The 16,868-nt window shown below is 40.4% G+C and overlaps 1 protein-coding gene across 20 annotated transcripts in view; it reads right to left on the minus strand.

Moving 5' to 3' along the window:
• ZNF521 (zinc finger protein 521) overlaps positions 1 to 16,868 on the minus strand; it is a 228,383-nt gene that overhangs the window by 13,567 nt on the left and 197,948 nt on the right. For all 20 annotated transcript variants that reach the window (XM_079301504.1, XM_079301499.1, XM_079301490.1 and 17 more), the window contains 2 exons: positions 15,588 to 15,719; positions 12,810 to 12,925 (listed from right to left, as the gene is read on the minus strand). In XM_079301504.1, coding sequence (XP_079157630.1) covers positions 12,810 to 12,925; positions 15,588 to 15,719 — 248 coding nt within the window. The remainder of the gene's footprint in view (positions 1 to 12,809; positions 12,926 to 15,587; positions 15,720 to 16,868) is intronic.

Raw genomic sequence — 16,868 nt, forward strand, 5'->3', positions numbered from 1 at the left:
GGCACAGGGCTTGTTTTTCCAGAAACAAATGCATTGTCAAGGCAATCTACAAACTCACCAGAGAGTAATTTCTAAGGGTTTTTGAAACACCTCTTTCCACAGATATATTTCCCTAGTAAGTTCTGCACAAGAGTCCCATCTGTAAAGACTTAACAGTTCTCTGCTAAATTGTGTGCATTTTCAGATTAATTCCTACATGTTCATTGTATATTACGGTAAATCCATGTGGCCTAAACATTCAAATCATGGGCTACCATAGTCCTCAGTGCATGTTAAAGCATTCCTAACACTGCCCAAACTTATGCCAGCTCATAATAGCCCCATGGGATTGTTATACCAATTAAAAATCCCTGGAATTCATTGGAGTCTGAGACATGCCTGTGAGGACCAAAAGGGAGTGATACAGAACCAGCTTGCAAAATAAACAGGATTTGCTGCGTACTGAGGGAATCCTTGGCTGTCTGACTAAGGTACCTTTTATACTGGCAGGGGATGCAAATTGGAGCCTGAGGATCTGCACTTTCATTTTCAAAGCTCTTTGCAAACATCAACCACTTCACCTTCACACCATCGCTTCAAGGGAAGTAAATATGTACAGTTCCAGCATCTTCTGTTTTCTGGAGGTGCAAAGAAGCACAGGGCATTTTTACAGTCTCTCTTCAGGATCAAAAGGGAGCTTTTGACAACCTTCCTCCTTTGTGGGCAAATGAGCTTCTCAAGGCCACGGAGGGAATTGGTCGCAGAACAGGGTTTTCTGGAAAGATCCTGCTATCCAGCCTGGTACTGGTACTGGTAAGCAACTTGCAGAATTCTAGCCATACACTGCTTCAATGTAGGGACAGATTACTGCATGTCACCCTCCATAATGTCTCCTGTGAAAGGAATTCTACATGCTTCCCGGGGACCTCCCCCTTTGCTTCCCCCCAAATGGTGCCAAGGTTAGAGACAAGTTGTTTCCTCAAGGCTGAAATTAAAAATGGCTCTGTATTTTGCTAAACAGTCCTCTGAAGCACAGGCAGCGTGTGTGTTTGTGTGTGTGTGCCTGAAAAGGACCCCAATGAAAGGAAGGAATGAGAGATGCTAAACAATGCTGTGCAAAGTTGCAGACTGTTCGGCTACAGGCCAGAAAATGAATCCAATTTTTCATTCTGTCATTATAAATATTTCAGTGCAAATGGTACTGATTTTCTGCAACTGTGGTTAAGCAAAGGGCCTCTGAGTGAATATTTAAGGGGGAAAAAAAGAGAAGAAGAAAAAGAGTGAAGGGAGAAAAAAGAAAAATAAAAGGGAGGGGGAAAATTAAGGTTAGCAACCAATTAATTTCAAACTTTCAGTGTAAAAGATTCTGGGAAAAATTCTACAGTGATGCAGCGTGTGACTCGAAGGAGGGAAAAAAACATTTACTCTGCTCTTCTTCTGACAGTTTCTCATAAAATATCTGCAGTCCATCTATCTTTTAGTACTCCAGGCTCCTCTGGAGAGCAGAAAATAGTAGTTTAAAGCTCACTTCAGTGCCAGTCTGCGGGAGATTGCTTTCCACAGGACCCCTGCTGATGGAGGCCTAGGGGAAGAGGCCCAGGAGTTATTCAATCAGTCCAAGGCTCTGGGGCGGCCAGGGCTCCTTTGAGGGCTGATTATAAAGCTGCCCTCCTGTTGCCTGCCTCTGAACAGAACGAAATGAGCAGCCTCTTGCTGAGCAGATTCTGCAAGAAGGAATTTCACCTGTCATGGAGTTTGTCAGAATTTCAAGATTTATCTTGGTGCAAAATTAATAAAATACCAACTAGGATTTCAGCCTGACTACTCAGCTGTGTCATCTCAAAGTGATCTTTCACCTAAAAAAACCTGGACACACAGCTACTGAAGTCATTCTTGCCCTACTTTTGCTCAGGAGCTTTGGTGGATGCTACAGCTGAATAAAAAAATGATTAGAGGTGGATTTCCTGACAATTACACCCAATGTCAAGTACTGGGTGGGTGCTACCGTCCTCATGTGTGACCTTCCACCTTACTTCTGTGGTTACCAAATCTCCCTGGAATAAGCTAGAAATCTGAAATAGAAAAAGATCATTTCTGCAGTTTACAACCTAGCAGGTCCCTTATGGCAGCACATCTGTTAAGTTCATACACTGGTATTCCAGGTCTGGATTTGATTTATAAGTTTTAAAGGAATGCAAACAACAGACTACATGAGATTAGATCCAGTGAAACACTGCAAATTAATATTGCCGTGACAGTCAAGTACATGGTCTTTTAACCATATTCTGAGTTTAATGTTGTGGTAAAGTGCCAGGTTGATAAAGCATCATCTAAATCTCTGTGAGCTGAGTGCAATTCTTTCAAAGCTAGACAGTCTCACCAGTCTTTTGACAGTGCCTTACAGCAATAATAATAATAAAAAATCTTTATACACTACCTGTTTAGTTAAGACTGTACTAGTTTATAGCACTTGGTGACATGAATTTCAAGTCTCAGCAAAGAAGTAACCTGCAGCCTGCAAGAGAGCTTTTCAGCTAAATGAGTAGATCAACTTGGAGAAAATAAAATTCAGCTGATGGGTAAATAAATATTATTCAATTATTCAATATTATTCAATGTCATTGGCTTGGATCTTCTCATGGAGAGGCAGAGATCCACTGTACCAAGAAACATTTAAATAAACCCCCCATCTTAGATTGGGAAGAAAGATGCATTTACCATCAACAGCTCTAACCCCGAGCTGTGACAATTTCTCTGTTCTGTTCAAAGCTGTTTGCTGTATGAAGCAACAAATCTACCTTTCTGTCTATTTGCTCCCCAGCATTTTCTAACAAGAGCTTAAAACAAATGGTAACATATCCTTTACCTGCCTCTTCACCCTCAGATGACAATTCAGCATTAATACACATCATAAAGCCACCTTTACCAGGCACTGGTAGTGTGACAGTTTTAACACCAAGAGATCTCACAGTAAAGGGGGAGAGAGAAAGCACGCAAGTGAATGCACAGATGGTGGGAGGGGACACAGGGTGCTCTCAGCAGGTTACAGTAGAGATGCATTAACTCCACAGAGGGATAAGGGCTTCCCACCAGTACAGTCATGAATTATAACTGAGCATGGGAGTGAGTTCTTAGTGCCTGTCTCACAGCAAATATACTGTTCCATTTTCCTGCACAATCACCTTTCACCTTTACAAATGCAAAGCCAAGCAAAATGCACCACTAATATTTAACAATATCACAGGTCCTTTATCTTACACAGCACACATCTACACACAGGAAGTAGGGGGGGAGGCAGAGTATTCCCTGGCACAGCGTATCCCCCAGCAAACTTACACACCCATGATCCGTGACCGTGCCTAGTGATTCTCCTGCAAAATGACACTATAACAACACAGAAAAACAACCAAAGCTGCACGTAGAAATGTGTGTAACTCAGCAGTATTGGTTCACAAGAACTGAATCATCCCTTTCTCTCTTCCTTTGTTAACAGGGTGGAGGACACTCAATTTCAGCTTTGAACACAAAGGAAGCTCCACTTAAAAAAAAAAATCACAAGCCTGCAAAATTCCATTCTTTTCCCACCCAAAGTGTTTACACCTTGGTTTGATAAAAGCATGGTGAAACTGACTTCAATAACAGGTAGAAATGCTAAACCTAAAAGCTGCTTCTTCTGACTGGGGGACATACACATTTTTTTGCAACATATACTTCCAGTTGTGCAGCAACTCTGCACCAGATATTTTTTTCACTCATGTTTAGAACAGAGTGGCCCAATGATGCTCTTACCCTGCCACTGACAGGGAAAAAAAAAAAAAAAAGGCAAAAACACAGTAAAGGAAGCAAAAAAGGCAATTAAAAAAAAAAAAAAAAAAAAAAAAAAAAGGCACCACTTTTGAGCCAAGTTTGCTGTTTACTGGAGTGTCTCTTTATGAATCACTGACCACACCTTGTTTTCCCAAACTATCTGCACCTCCTCCCTAGGGGAATTCATCCCCTCCCAACTTTCCTCCTACTCAATGAACCTATCAATGGAGAAAACTTGTTATTTTTGGCAGCTGAGAATTTGACCAGTTTTAAAGGATTCATTTACCATGCCTTTCACTTTTGTTTAAATCCTCAGTGTTCCCGTTCTAAATGACAGCATGGCAAGCATTGCTTTTAAGCAGTATTCATCTTGCCTACCACATCTCAGCCTTTCACAGACGGCTGCTCTCTCTCCAACAATGGAGCCTTACTCCTTCATAGCTTGAGGGCAGACTCTCACTAGCTGTAGACTTGCTGCAAATATCACAATAAAGGACACAAATGTGAATTTCTTGTAAAATATGGGCTGGCTCTGGAGGTACCTTGCTTTAGAAAACTCTGTCAAGAGCAAACAATATATCTTTCTCCAAAATGCACAGCAGCCACACAGCTGAAAGAGCTTTTCCAAGTGATCTAACATGTCAATGGAATCAGGATGCTTGTGAATTTTACACTTTTCTCCACTTTAGGTCTCTGATCGATATTTTAGCTTCTGTCACACTTAATATACTCAATGCTGGTTTGGCAGCATGTCTTGAAAAAAACAAAAAAAAAAACCCTGAAGCTTGAGGAGGTGCTCTGCGGTGGAAGAAGGTAGAGTTTGAACTAAGATCTTAAGAGGTAGCAGTTTTGCTGTCACCAAATCCCTGTACCTTTTGGTACAGCAAAAAAAATGGAGGAGTGAGGATGCTGGGAGCAACAACAACCTTGTGCCAGTGCTGCAGAGGGAAGTGGGGGCAGACCTGGAGCTGCAGACTTCCAGTGATAACCATGTGCCACCACTCGTTGGGAAATGACAGGACCAGTGGAGAGTGGAGCCAGGAATAAGGAGCTTATTCATGGAGATGGAGTGAGGGGGGCCAGCAGCAGGGTAGGGGGAAGGGAAATCAGATTTGCAGAACTGGCCATGAAGCTCCTCAATACACCATAGCTGGATGCTTCATAAAGTCACACTGATGGCAGTCCCGGAGATGGCCATCTGTTGTCAGCTCTGGGCCAGATGAAAGATAATATAATGGCAGCTACTGGTAGCTAACAGCAGGGCAGTTGTAGGAAGGAATGTGTCCTAGAATGAAGAAGTGGTGCTTCCTGTTTAGCACAGAAAAGCAGTCATCGATATCAACTACATTAGCAAGAAATTAATGGATGGACAATTAACAGAACTGAACTGATCTACCAGGGAAATTATTCATATGCAAACAGAGTGCTTATTTCTTCTGCTTACTCCAGGTGTATGTGCCAACTGATCTGACTAATGGCAAGGTGTAGGCTGAAACATTCAGGGCACAGATGATAAAACCTCATTTTCTGCAAAGGGTAGAATTCCATTTCTAATGATTATCTGTGGGTCAGGGAATACATTTACTGCTTTTCCTGCTCTCAGTTTATGACAGGACTCTCTGATGTTCACTGAGGTTTCTATAAGGACTGAGGGTAGAAACTGGCCTTTATGCAATAACTGAATTTCCCCTTATTATTACCATGATTTATTTTTACAAGTGTCTTATCATTATTACCAGCATCACTCAGAAGAAAATATGCTTGCCTTCCCAAGCACTATTATTTTTATCTTGTTTCTTTCTTTGTCCCATGATCTTCTTTCTGCTTCTCCTCTACTCCTCTGCCTGTTGTTCCCTTCTTCCTCTACCTCTCTGTCCCTTTTTTTTTCTGCAGCAACTTTTCATTTGCTTCTTTAGGCTGAAATCTCATACACCTCACTGTTCTGTTTGCTAAAAAAACTTTAGAAATTATGATTTTAATGTTGACATGTAACATCACTGATATGTTTCAGAGACTACATTTGCTGCTTTCAGACTGGAAACCATGAATTTCATTTCACATTTTTGCATATCATAAGGATTTGCAGTCGTAAGGATTACAAACTGCACTATATTGCCTGATTCTGCAGAATCTGTTTAATATAGACCACATGAGTCAATTTGGAGAAGAGATGCATGGGCTATTTTTTTAAATAGGTATTTATATTTTACCAAAAGAATACTGCCATACAAGCATATAAACAGGAAGAAGTAGGCAAAATAGGGACATATATTCAAGCACACACGCTTTGAGTGTGACTCTTTCCCCTAGTAAGAGAGGGAATATAAATTTTTGCTTATTTTTGAATAGGTACTTTATGAGTGTCACTCAGGACAGTATATTTACTTTTCAGTTCTTTACCATTTTACTGTTTCTGAAGTCTGAATTTCTTTTCAAGATTAAAATCTGTATTTAGATGTAATATCCATCACTTAAATGCTGTACTGTCTGTCTTTGCCAATTAATTCTGTATTTATACATATAAAATAATATATGTATATATAATAATATTATTCAAGCATCTGAAAAAGCAAACCCATAATTGTGATTCAATTGCTCCAGAAATGTAAGGAATGTTCTCACAGGGCAGGTGTAAGGGATATTGTGAATACATTGTTTCCTGCTTATTTACAGGAAAAAGTGTAGAAAATTTCACAGGCTGACTATGGTATGTAGAATTACTCATTTATGAAGTATGTGGACACAAATAAGTCATATTAATATTAAGCTCATCTTTGACAAGCACTATTTAGTGTAATCAAAATTGGTCCTGAAAAATTCTGGCACTTTGGGCATGGTAAGCGTTGCAATGTGGTATAAATATTCATGAACTAATGAAGTACCCACAGGGAGTGTTTACATTTGAATAGGCCAATCAAAGGCGGGTGAACTCACAAGCTCCAAACCTGGAAATTTCTTACTTAGGAAAGAATTACCGAATGAAAACCTAATGTGGCCATAACACCCCTCAATCCCCAGGAGGGAAGGGGCACTGGAAGGGAATTCAAAGAATTTCTTTTTGTATTTAAACTTTGTTTGACATTGAATCAAAAGACTTGCAGGGGAAACACTTAGAAGGTATGTCCTTAAAGAGCTAATGCATGAGTGCCTCCACCGTGCTTCTCTTGATTGCCTTTTTGAGAAAATTTGCAAAGAAAATAACTCTCTCTTCTAGGGGGAAAAAAGTCTCAAATCTCAGGTCTGAATTTTTTAAATCTTGGAAGACATGGAAAGATACTCAATGCACCTACTGGTGCATACCTATCTATCTGAAACAGAATGCACAGTAAGGGCTCAGGAAGAAAAAGCAAACCTGCAACACATGCAGCTCAGTCTAGTCCCCTAAAACACAAACATTAATTACAATCCTAACACGTATTATTATCATTATCCTCCGTGCATGGTTATGTGGAGAGAGTTAGCACCTGGCCTGAGAAAAGCAACCTGACTGCCTGCTAAGGACTAGGCCAACACTATTGAATGTGATGCCTGCATTTAGGCATCAAAAGTGTTTTGTTGAAACTTTAAATGAGGCTATGGCTGCTCAGCACCTATGCTTTTATCAAAGTTCCTAACTTCAGGCATTTTTGACCTGATTTCCTGATGTACTCAGCACCAGCATCTTGCCCTGGCCTTATCTGCAGCTGGAGGTGCTCAGCACCCTCTCAGAAATAGGCCACTGAGTTTGAAAATGCTGGCCTAAAGCTTTGACTGTTAATTGGATTCCAGGTAGGCTTCTTTTTAAGAGGAGCTGACAAAGTTATTCCCTGCTGGCTCCTGGCCTTTGGGGCCTAGAAAGCCAGCATCTATGTTCCACTCCTCACCCTAAGAGCTTGGGGACCTAGAAATGCCAAAACTAATCTCCAATTTCACTTAAAAAAGTGTTTTCAGGTCTTTTCTTTGTGAAGAAAACATCCTGCAGGTTTGAAAGTTTTGTGCCTGTTTTTGTGTAAAGAGCATGAATTATTCACGGTCTCCCCTGCTGTTGGGACCTACATGGTACACAGACTCAACTAGGGGGCCTTGGCAAAACAATCCTAGATGGAGGTAGCTGTGCCACTGCTGCTATGGCTGATGCTATTCCTACACCAACCTCTTTCCCAGCTGGCCCCAGAAGGCCTCTGCCACAAGGAGACAGCCCCAGCCCAGGTTAATTAGCAGTTTTCTCTAGCTGACCCCCAAATGAGGGAACATGATGTTTGAATCCCAGCTCTGCCACTGTCTCCACTAAAGGTCTCAGTCAAGCCTTTAGTTCTTGAAATAGCCTAGAGCTTGCTTAGTTCTGCTCCAGCTCAGGTCAAGGGTATTTTAAAGGCTGTTTTAAAATGTTGAGTTTTTGGGAGCATTTTTCAATGCTGCGATCTTTGGGAAGTTTAACCCTTAAAGAAGTAAGGAAGAAACTAGAAGTTTAGTTTCAACAGTGCTAACCTTGGAACAAGAAAATGGTAAAACTGGAAATCCAGAGAAGGACTCATATTAAGCTACATAAAACTTCAGAGACTCTTCTATAGTGCCTCTGTCCTGCTTTGTTTCAATGCCTTGTACTGGGAGCTAAGAATGTTCTCCTGCTGTTTGAAGCGACATGAGTAACATCTGCTATGAGTGCTTCATTCTTTCTTTCATCCTCTCCCTGGGGAAGGAGCTGTGTATCTTGTTTTGGTAGAGCTCTGTTGCTGTGTTTGGGATTTTGGGGAAGGTTTAGAAATCTACATACAGGTATAGGTTTGTATGAGAAAAGGGAGCCTTTGGCACATGTAGGTGCATCCTGCTCTTAAAAGCATAAGTTGATGACATCTGTTATAATATTTAACTGCTGTAGAAGTTTGTTCCATGCTCTCACAGTCCTGTCTGTGAGGAAGTTCTAGCTCCTGAGCAAAAATCTTCAGCTCTTTGATAGAAACACTCACAAAGCAGAACTTTGTCAACTACCACATTGTTTCCAAATAGGAAGAACAACTCAGAACCTCTGAGATGCACTTGACCCAGCCCACCAAGAAAATTAAGGACTGAGTCTTAGGACACAACTGGACAAACATGTAGGAAGGCAGTACAGGCAGCAAGAGAGCTGATTGAATATGCTCCTGGTCTCCTTTGCTACCAAGGGCCAGTGCTGCAGCTCTCTGTATTAGCTGGAACGTCCTACAGGCTGATGGCTTCATGCCGAGGTATTCTGTGCTGATGGAGTCCAGATGGGAAGCAGCAAGGGCGTGAATCACTGAGGCCAGGTCCCTTTTGAACAGGATGAGAAACAACTGCTGATCCAATTATTTCTTGCCCTAGTTTTCATGTTTCTAAAGTGGGGACACTTAACTACCCCAGGGGCAGCTAATTATTAGTCACAAGAAGTTAAGGAAATGTCCTAATTCCCCAAAAAGAGATATCATTTTTATATTGGGTATTTTGTATTTTGAAATGGTGCTGAGATCATGTAATCTTGGCTAGCATCATATTGAAGATTAACTATCACCACTGATAAAACACTGAAAAAAATATACAACTATTCATCAGTTCTACTGGATATCAGTACCTGTCTGATCCAGCAACATCTGCATAAAACTAAAGTGAATTCATTCATTCACTCTGGGTAACACCTCACAAGGGTACCCCATTCCTCTCCATAAATACCACAATATGCTGTATCCCTATAAGTGTTTAAGGTCAGGTTGGATAGGGCTTTGAGCAACCTGGTCTTGTGGAAGCTGTCCCTGCTCATGGCAGGGGGTTGGAACTGGATGATCTTTAATGTCCCTTCCAACCCAAATCATTCTGATTCTGTGGAATTAATATAAGCAGTAGAAATAGGAAAGAAATGGCTACTCCTCATCAGAGACAAGAGAAGCACAAACACCAGAGCAAATATCTAAACCTATGTCCAATAAGAGTAAGTCAAGAAGGAGCAGGCACTGGAAACAGCATGTGGGCAGGAAAAAGAAGTCATAATAGGTATAAATTCCTTTATCATAATTTACCGAAAATTCAACAATAAACTAGTGATAAATTCACTTATCAATTAAAAATTCACTGTTATGGATAATGGATGGAGAACACTGTTTTAGTTATATCCACCCTCTGTAGACAACTGAATGATCCACATGTTCAATTAGAAGATTTTCATCTTTTGGGAGAAATCTAGGTACCCTATAAATGCATCTATCTTTCAGCTTCCTTACATGATACTTAGAGATTGTTCAAGCCTATTTTAGACAAATCCTTATTATGTTAAGCATGTCTTATTAAAAGCCTTTTATTCTAAAGGATAAACATTTTTAGAGACACACTCTTTCAACTCCCTTTCTCAAGTATAATCGCATCATATAGCCTTTTAAATGTGTAAGTACAAAAATTCACAGCTGGAAACACTCTTAAAGCATAAACTTCTGTTACAGAAGTTTTCCATTTGTTTCCTACATATGCAGGTAGTAGCTAAAAAAGTTTAAAGCTGGTTCTGTAGCTATTGAGCACAAAGTATTTCAAGGCTGTGTACAGAGCACAAAGGAAGTGTCAAACGGATCTTAAAACAAAGAGCAAATTCCTGTAAAATTTCATTATTTCAACTTGAAGGTTGAGTAACACATTGAAAGTTTGATTTTCAGGACTGGTCATTTGTTCTCTGCTCTCACCGGAATGCGGTCCTGTGGGATTGTGCTGTATTCCTAGCAAGGGTCAGGAGTGAAATAATAAAAACTTCTAAAGGGAGTCCTGCTTGAAGGTGAGATGCACATAGTATGAATGGATTCTTATGTTCCTGTAGACTACTCTTTCTGAACAGGAGCCAGAAAATGCTAAGTGAAGAATCACACTGGGCCAAACACCAAATTAAGCAGCATTGTAACACATATATCTTCTGTATGATTGAATTCATTCCTTTTAATTATCAACTGTACCATACACGTGGATAGGACTTCTATGCTATTGCATTTTGCCCTGCTCTACTTTGTTCATGTTTCCACCCTGCCTTCCCTACAACCATGGAGTGCTGACCCTGCCTTCTAATCTGACATGATCAGCACGTCCTGTGCATGGGAGAAGCACATTAGATGCACATTTAATTTCAAAAGAAGGAACTGCTCTTGATAGAATAAACATACAGCTATGCTGCCAGCCCCAACACAAACCACAGCAATGTGAAAGGATAGAGAAGCATAACCTGGAGGAAAGCTGCCAAAGATTCCACTGCTTTAGGTGATAGATAGCCTGAACAAAGCAATGTCTCCTAGAATCTGTTTTAAGTGAGAGTGGGCTGAAGATCAATGTATTTTCAGCAAGAGCAGAAGCCAAAGCTCAGTACCTACTGCTCTTCCTGAGTGTTTTGCTGCCCTTTCACCAGCCTGGGTAGGTAACTGGAGGTAAGAGCAGGAAGACAGTGATCATGCAAATGGCACGATGGTACTGCATGTTTTTAAAACACAATGCATTCTCCACCGAGGTAGGGCAGTCCAAGTTAATTAAAATACTAATAAACATAATGAATTAAGTGTATAAGTAAATGCATACCTCTTCCTTTTTGCAAGTGTAGATAAGCCAGAGGGAGGCTGCCACTAAGGATGTGGAGTCTAGAGTCTGCTAGAGCATGGAACTACCAAAACACTGTTATCTAGCCTGTGTAAAACAGAGTTGTTGTCTGTAGTGACACCCTTTTGTGCTCTTCACTAGAAAACCAGGTGCTTCAGTTATGTTGAAGTTTCAATGAATTAGGCTTAGATGGAAAGAGCAAATTTTTTCCTTAGTCTAGGGCAGAAATAAATTTTACGTGGAGAAACACATGGTTTGTTTATTGCCAAAACAAAAAAAAAGAAGGCAGCTGCTTGGGAGCCCATGTGTTTTGAAATGAAAGTGCATTTTTGGTGGGATAGGCTTGTTAGGAGGTGATTGTAGCCATCATAATTACACTCTGTATGCTTTCCATCTTCATATTTCAGTTATCTATTCTGCTTTTTAAAATCCAGTCCTAATTCTACTGTTAAAAGTAACTTTTACCTTGCGTTCCTTCTTCTTTCTTTTCATAACTGTCTTTTGCATTCCTGCACCTTGTCCCTCCCTCCCTCCCTTTCTTTTTCTTTCTTTCTTTCTTTCTTTCTTTCTTTCTTTCTTTCTTTCTTTCTTTCTTTCTTTCTTTCTTTTTCTTTCTTTCTTTCTTTCTTTCTGTTTTCTTTCTTTCTTTCTTCGTTCTTTCTTTCTTTCTTTCTTTCTTCTTTCTTTCTTTCTTTCTTTCTTTCTTTCTTTTCTTTTCTTCTTTCTTTCTTTCTTTTCTTCTTTCTTCTTTCTCTCTTTCTCTCTTTTCTCTCTTTCTCTCTTTCTCTCTTTCTCTCTTTTCTCTCTTTTCTCTCTTTCTCTCTTTCTCTCTTTCTCTCTTTCTCTCTTTCTCTCTTTCTCTCTTTCTCTCTTTCTCTCTTTCTCTCTTTCTCTCTTTCTCTCTTTCTCTCTTTCTCTCTTTCTTTCTTTCTTTCTTTCTTTCCTTTCTTTCTTTCTCTCTCTTTTCTTTTGTTTACCATTAATAAACAGTATCATTACAAGTCTGACAATGGCCCACAAAAAGACATTCATTTGACTCTATTTTTATTCCCCACCAAGACAAAAGAGAAATTCTGTCTACTTCCCTCTCTGCCATCACTACACTCCTACTTCAGTGCATAGCTTTTCATAGTTAAAGACAAAAGAATACATTTATTTTTCATTTCACTACTATGCTAAACGTTTTATGGGTATCAAGAAAAATAGGATGCCCATTTCTCTCTCCTGGAGAATACCTTGAGCTGCAACAACCTGCAGTGCAAGAATCTTGAAATTCAGCTCCGTACCAGGTGGCTTTCTGCCAGCACCTTTTTGAAGCAGCATGGGTTGAATCACCTGCAATTTCTCTTGACCTTCTCTAATTCCCATCCTGATGATAAGCAAGTATCAGAAGAGGTCATGGCAAGTACAGTGTTGAACTCAGCTACCAAATACATAATGCTATTGCAACTCCCAAGTAACAAGTGTGGTACCTGCAGCTCTGTTTGGAAGAAGAACTTCTGTGGACACTGTGTGCAGTCATAGATCTTGTCCTCTTGTCCATGGGCTGAGAAAATATGCTGCTGCAACTTGTTTGCTTGGACAAACACTGAAATATTAGACAAAGAACAAGTTTTTAATTGTTTCATATCGTAAGTGAAGTGTTTTTTCCCAATCTCCCAATAACATTGAGCAATTCCAGGACATAAAATTAGGCAAGTGCATTTGGATTTCACCTTACTGTTGCTATAGTGCATACCAATGAATGTTATTTGTCTACAAAGTGTGATGCTTCTTCTAAAACAAATGAATTTAAACAGATTCCTGGTGTAAGGGAAAAACCCCAACAATTGACCAAGAAAAAAAAAGCAATGGCTCTGTCAGGACAACCAATGAAGATTTCAAATATAAAGTATCTGAAAATGCCATTTCCTGTTCAGAATTATTTCTTCATGCTTACTGCACTTTGATTGAACACACACAAAACTTATTTCCTAGCAACCAACAGGTTTGAAAAGCAGAGATGCCAAAGTCCTGTTTACTCTGTGTGCCTAAAGTTAATGCTAACAAACAGATCTGTATTTAAATGTGTTAATGTTAAAAATTATATCCCACAGCTATACTGGGGCAATGTCTATAAATGTGAAACAGAACTGCAGGTAAATTCTCTTTGGATACTTTAAGATCAACTCTGCCTACACACTGAATGCAAGGGTTTCAATAATATAAACATGTTCAATTTTAATGACTACAAAACAAGGCCCTAAGACTGTGTAACAGTTTACCTAGGAGACATACTATTAATAATTAAATTGTATATGCCAGAGGCAGTGTTTGGGTTGGCAGCACTGACTTCTGATGGATGCCTGGTGCACTGTGACCTAAAAAAGTTTGCATCTACAATATTAATCTGTATAGGCAGGGAAAGGATTTATTAAAGATGCTGGCATTTGACTTTGACTCCACTCCTAATCATTAAAATTATTCTAATTGCAAGGCAACAAAAACCATCAGAATATTGTTCTTCTGAGTCATACATTTTAATCACATTTCTCATTACCCCAGAAAAAAAGATCAGATTCCATTTTCCATATAAAACTTATATTGGTGATTTTTACTTCTTGTTAATATTCCAGCAAGATGTGCTGAAGTAATTTAATGGCATATTGCTAATAAAGCAACATTGTTTGTGATTAATGCTGTCTATTTACCCCATCAGCAAAAAGCAAGGAGTATTTCTCACAGATTGGAATCGACTTATCTCTGTACTCTTTAACACATTTTACAAGGCTACTGGCTCAGAAATGGAAGGATTAGTTTTATCAGGGATCTTGGTCACATGGAGAATCCTCAGTGGGTACTCTCTCTCCATACACAAGTTTTTATGTTACATTTACAACACCCCAAACTTGGAAACTGAAGATCCATGACATTACACTAAAAAAACATCACACCATAATGTGTAAACAAAAACAAGGGACAAATTAGTAGAATCAGTAGTAAAACTAAAAACTTGAAGAAATTATTAGCTGAAAGAATTATTGAACACAGACACTTTACCAACAAACTGTGGTGGTACTACCCAGCTCAAACAAGCTGTGCAGTGAAGAGGAACTATGTAATTTTTAAATTTTATAGCCCACAGAAATGAGTGAAACCTGAACACAGTGAGGTAATAATCATCACCAGCCACTGTATCTGAAAGATGAAAAATTCAAATTTAATTTTCCTTGGTAACACTCACTTAGGTTTCACTGGGTGTGGAGCTGCCAAACAAAGAGAAGTAAAATGAAAGTATTAAAGGGTCTATTTGCTTATCAATGAAAATCCTTCACTTCCATTAATGGAAAACAGAAACCTTGAATGGCTTCCAGAATTAGCATGCCATTGATGTGTGAATACCCAAAGTGTGTTTTGTCATGTTTGTGATTATCTTTGATTTTCATCTTTTAAAGCAAAATTGGGAATGCAAGCTACATATTAACACTCATGTTTTAGGTTATCATTTTATGAAATGTTCCATTAGAAAGTCCTTAAAAAAACTCACAACAACTCAGTAGGCATCCTTTTAATGTGTTTTCATTTCCAACAACAGCATTTTTCTGTTCTTCATTATGGCCCAAACACTGCAGTGCTTAGCCCCACTGGGTCAAGTTATTTTCTCACTTGGGTTTTACTACTGAATAACACCACTGACTTGGGGACGATTATTCCACTCTTGGACTTGTGTCAGGGGAGAGCAGAACTTGACTTGAGGCAAGACAGCATGGTTTGCTTTCTAAAGCACATTACAAGGGTGTTTCTTCTCACCACAAGCCAACAAACACATGCATGTGGGCTTTCTTACCCCATCAGAGGAGAATGCTGCTGCATGGGCTATGCCTGGGAACTGGGGCCAAATTCTGCTCTGAGTTTTATTGGTTTAGATGAAGCATCTGTAGCTTTAAAGCACAAATTTACGGATAGTTTTAACCTTGGCAAGTTTGAAACATGAAAATAATGAACGTGATACCGTGGAAGGTAACAGACTATCACTTCTGCAGTTATAAAAAAAAAACTTCCGATACAAGAGCTTGAAATGCACTTCCTACAGATGGATGATTGACCTTCCAAGGAGCTCAGCTTTCTAAACGATTTCTAATCAATATTACTAATGAGAAAAGTGTTCCCTCCTAAAACTGACCTAAAGCCAGCACATGACACATTTTTTCAGGGAGTTCTGCAAGGTCAAGATAAGGGTATGACTGGCTCAAGCAGTGATGGGCTCTTACCTGTAAAGCACACTGGACATTTGAAGGTGCCCCCCATGCCTTCAAAGCTGTGCTCTATCAGGTGGCACTGAAGTTTGGCAGGAGAGTCGAATGTCTGATTGCAGAGTTTGCATTCATGGTTCAGTCCTTCATCTGCAGGAGAAATCAAAGGAAAGTTGACATTCACCACAGCTCTTACAAAGAAAAAGTCCAACACAATCTGTGAACTGGAGTGGCTTTTTGCTTTCCTAAGCTCAGGAAACTGGATGCCCCTCAGCACCTACAATTGCTGAAGTGTTCTCTCACCTAGAATGTTTCAGAATATCCAAAGCTTGACTGGGCATTAAAAGCACAGATTTTCCACTTACAATTAGCACTAAGCAGGAATGCAGAACATTAGCCTTCGGTAGGAAATGATGACTATGACCTGAAACATCATTTCTTAGCAGAGCCACCCAGTCACGAACAAGTACATTTGCAAAACAGCACGTGAGGAATTTAATGCTGATCACACATTATCCTGTCTACCACGGGTAGGAACTGTGAGTGCCGTTTTTGGCACTCTGGCTGAGGTGGAGTTTCTTGCAATAACCAGCGTGAGAAGGGTGGGTAGTTTGTACCCTCACATCACTCCTACTCCACATTCCCAGTCCTGTGGGCATACATGAAACCTTTTGCAAGCTGCAGGATTTCAAACCTCCCTTTCTGACAGTCCTGGATTTTTCCCCTCTTTATTTGCATTTCTCCTCTGAACGGCCCAGAAAAGTCCCTTCTGACACGGCTTTCCCGTCCACGTCCTGCGGCTTTAAAACCCTTCCCGCTCCCCGCCGCTCGTTCCTCTGCTTCCTCCCATTGTCTTCCAAGGCCGGCTGGTGCCTGGCACCAGGTTCCCTTCCTGAGGGTGCTGCAGGATTCATCCTCTCGGCCATGAGGGCAGTCAGCGGCTGTCCTACTTAGAAACAGTTGCTAGGTAAGAAGTGGCTTCCAGCCCTGCTGCAGAGGCCTCAATTCCCAGAGCGCCGCTTAGAAAAGGTCCTTCTGTATGTCACCGGTGCGCTACACGAGTAGCATTGATCTCGCAGGTAAATACTGTATCTGCTTATTAAAAAACAAGCGGGGATGGAGTGCTTGGCGACTGGCAGGGCTCCCTGACGGTTCTCAGCTGGGAAGGAGCGGTTTAGGAGAGCGCTCTGCCCATGCTGAACTCCTAAATGCCAGGCTGCCAACCTCCCGCCGGACACAGCGCTGTGACAGTGACAATGTGCCTGCAGTGACAATCCGTGACTCTGGTCACGGCCATTC

Source organism: Erithacus rubecula, assembly GCF_903797595.1.
Source record: "Erithacus rubecula genome assembly, chromosome: 3".
NCBI classification, from domain to species: domain Eukaryota; kingdom Metazoa; phylum Chordata; class Aves; order Passeriformes; family Muscicapidae; genus Erithacus; species Erithacus rubecula.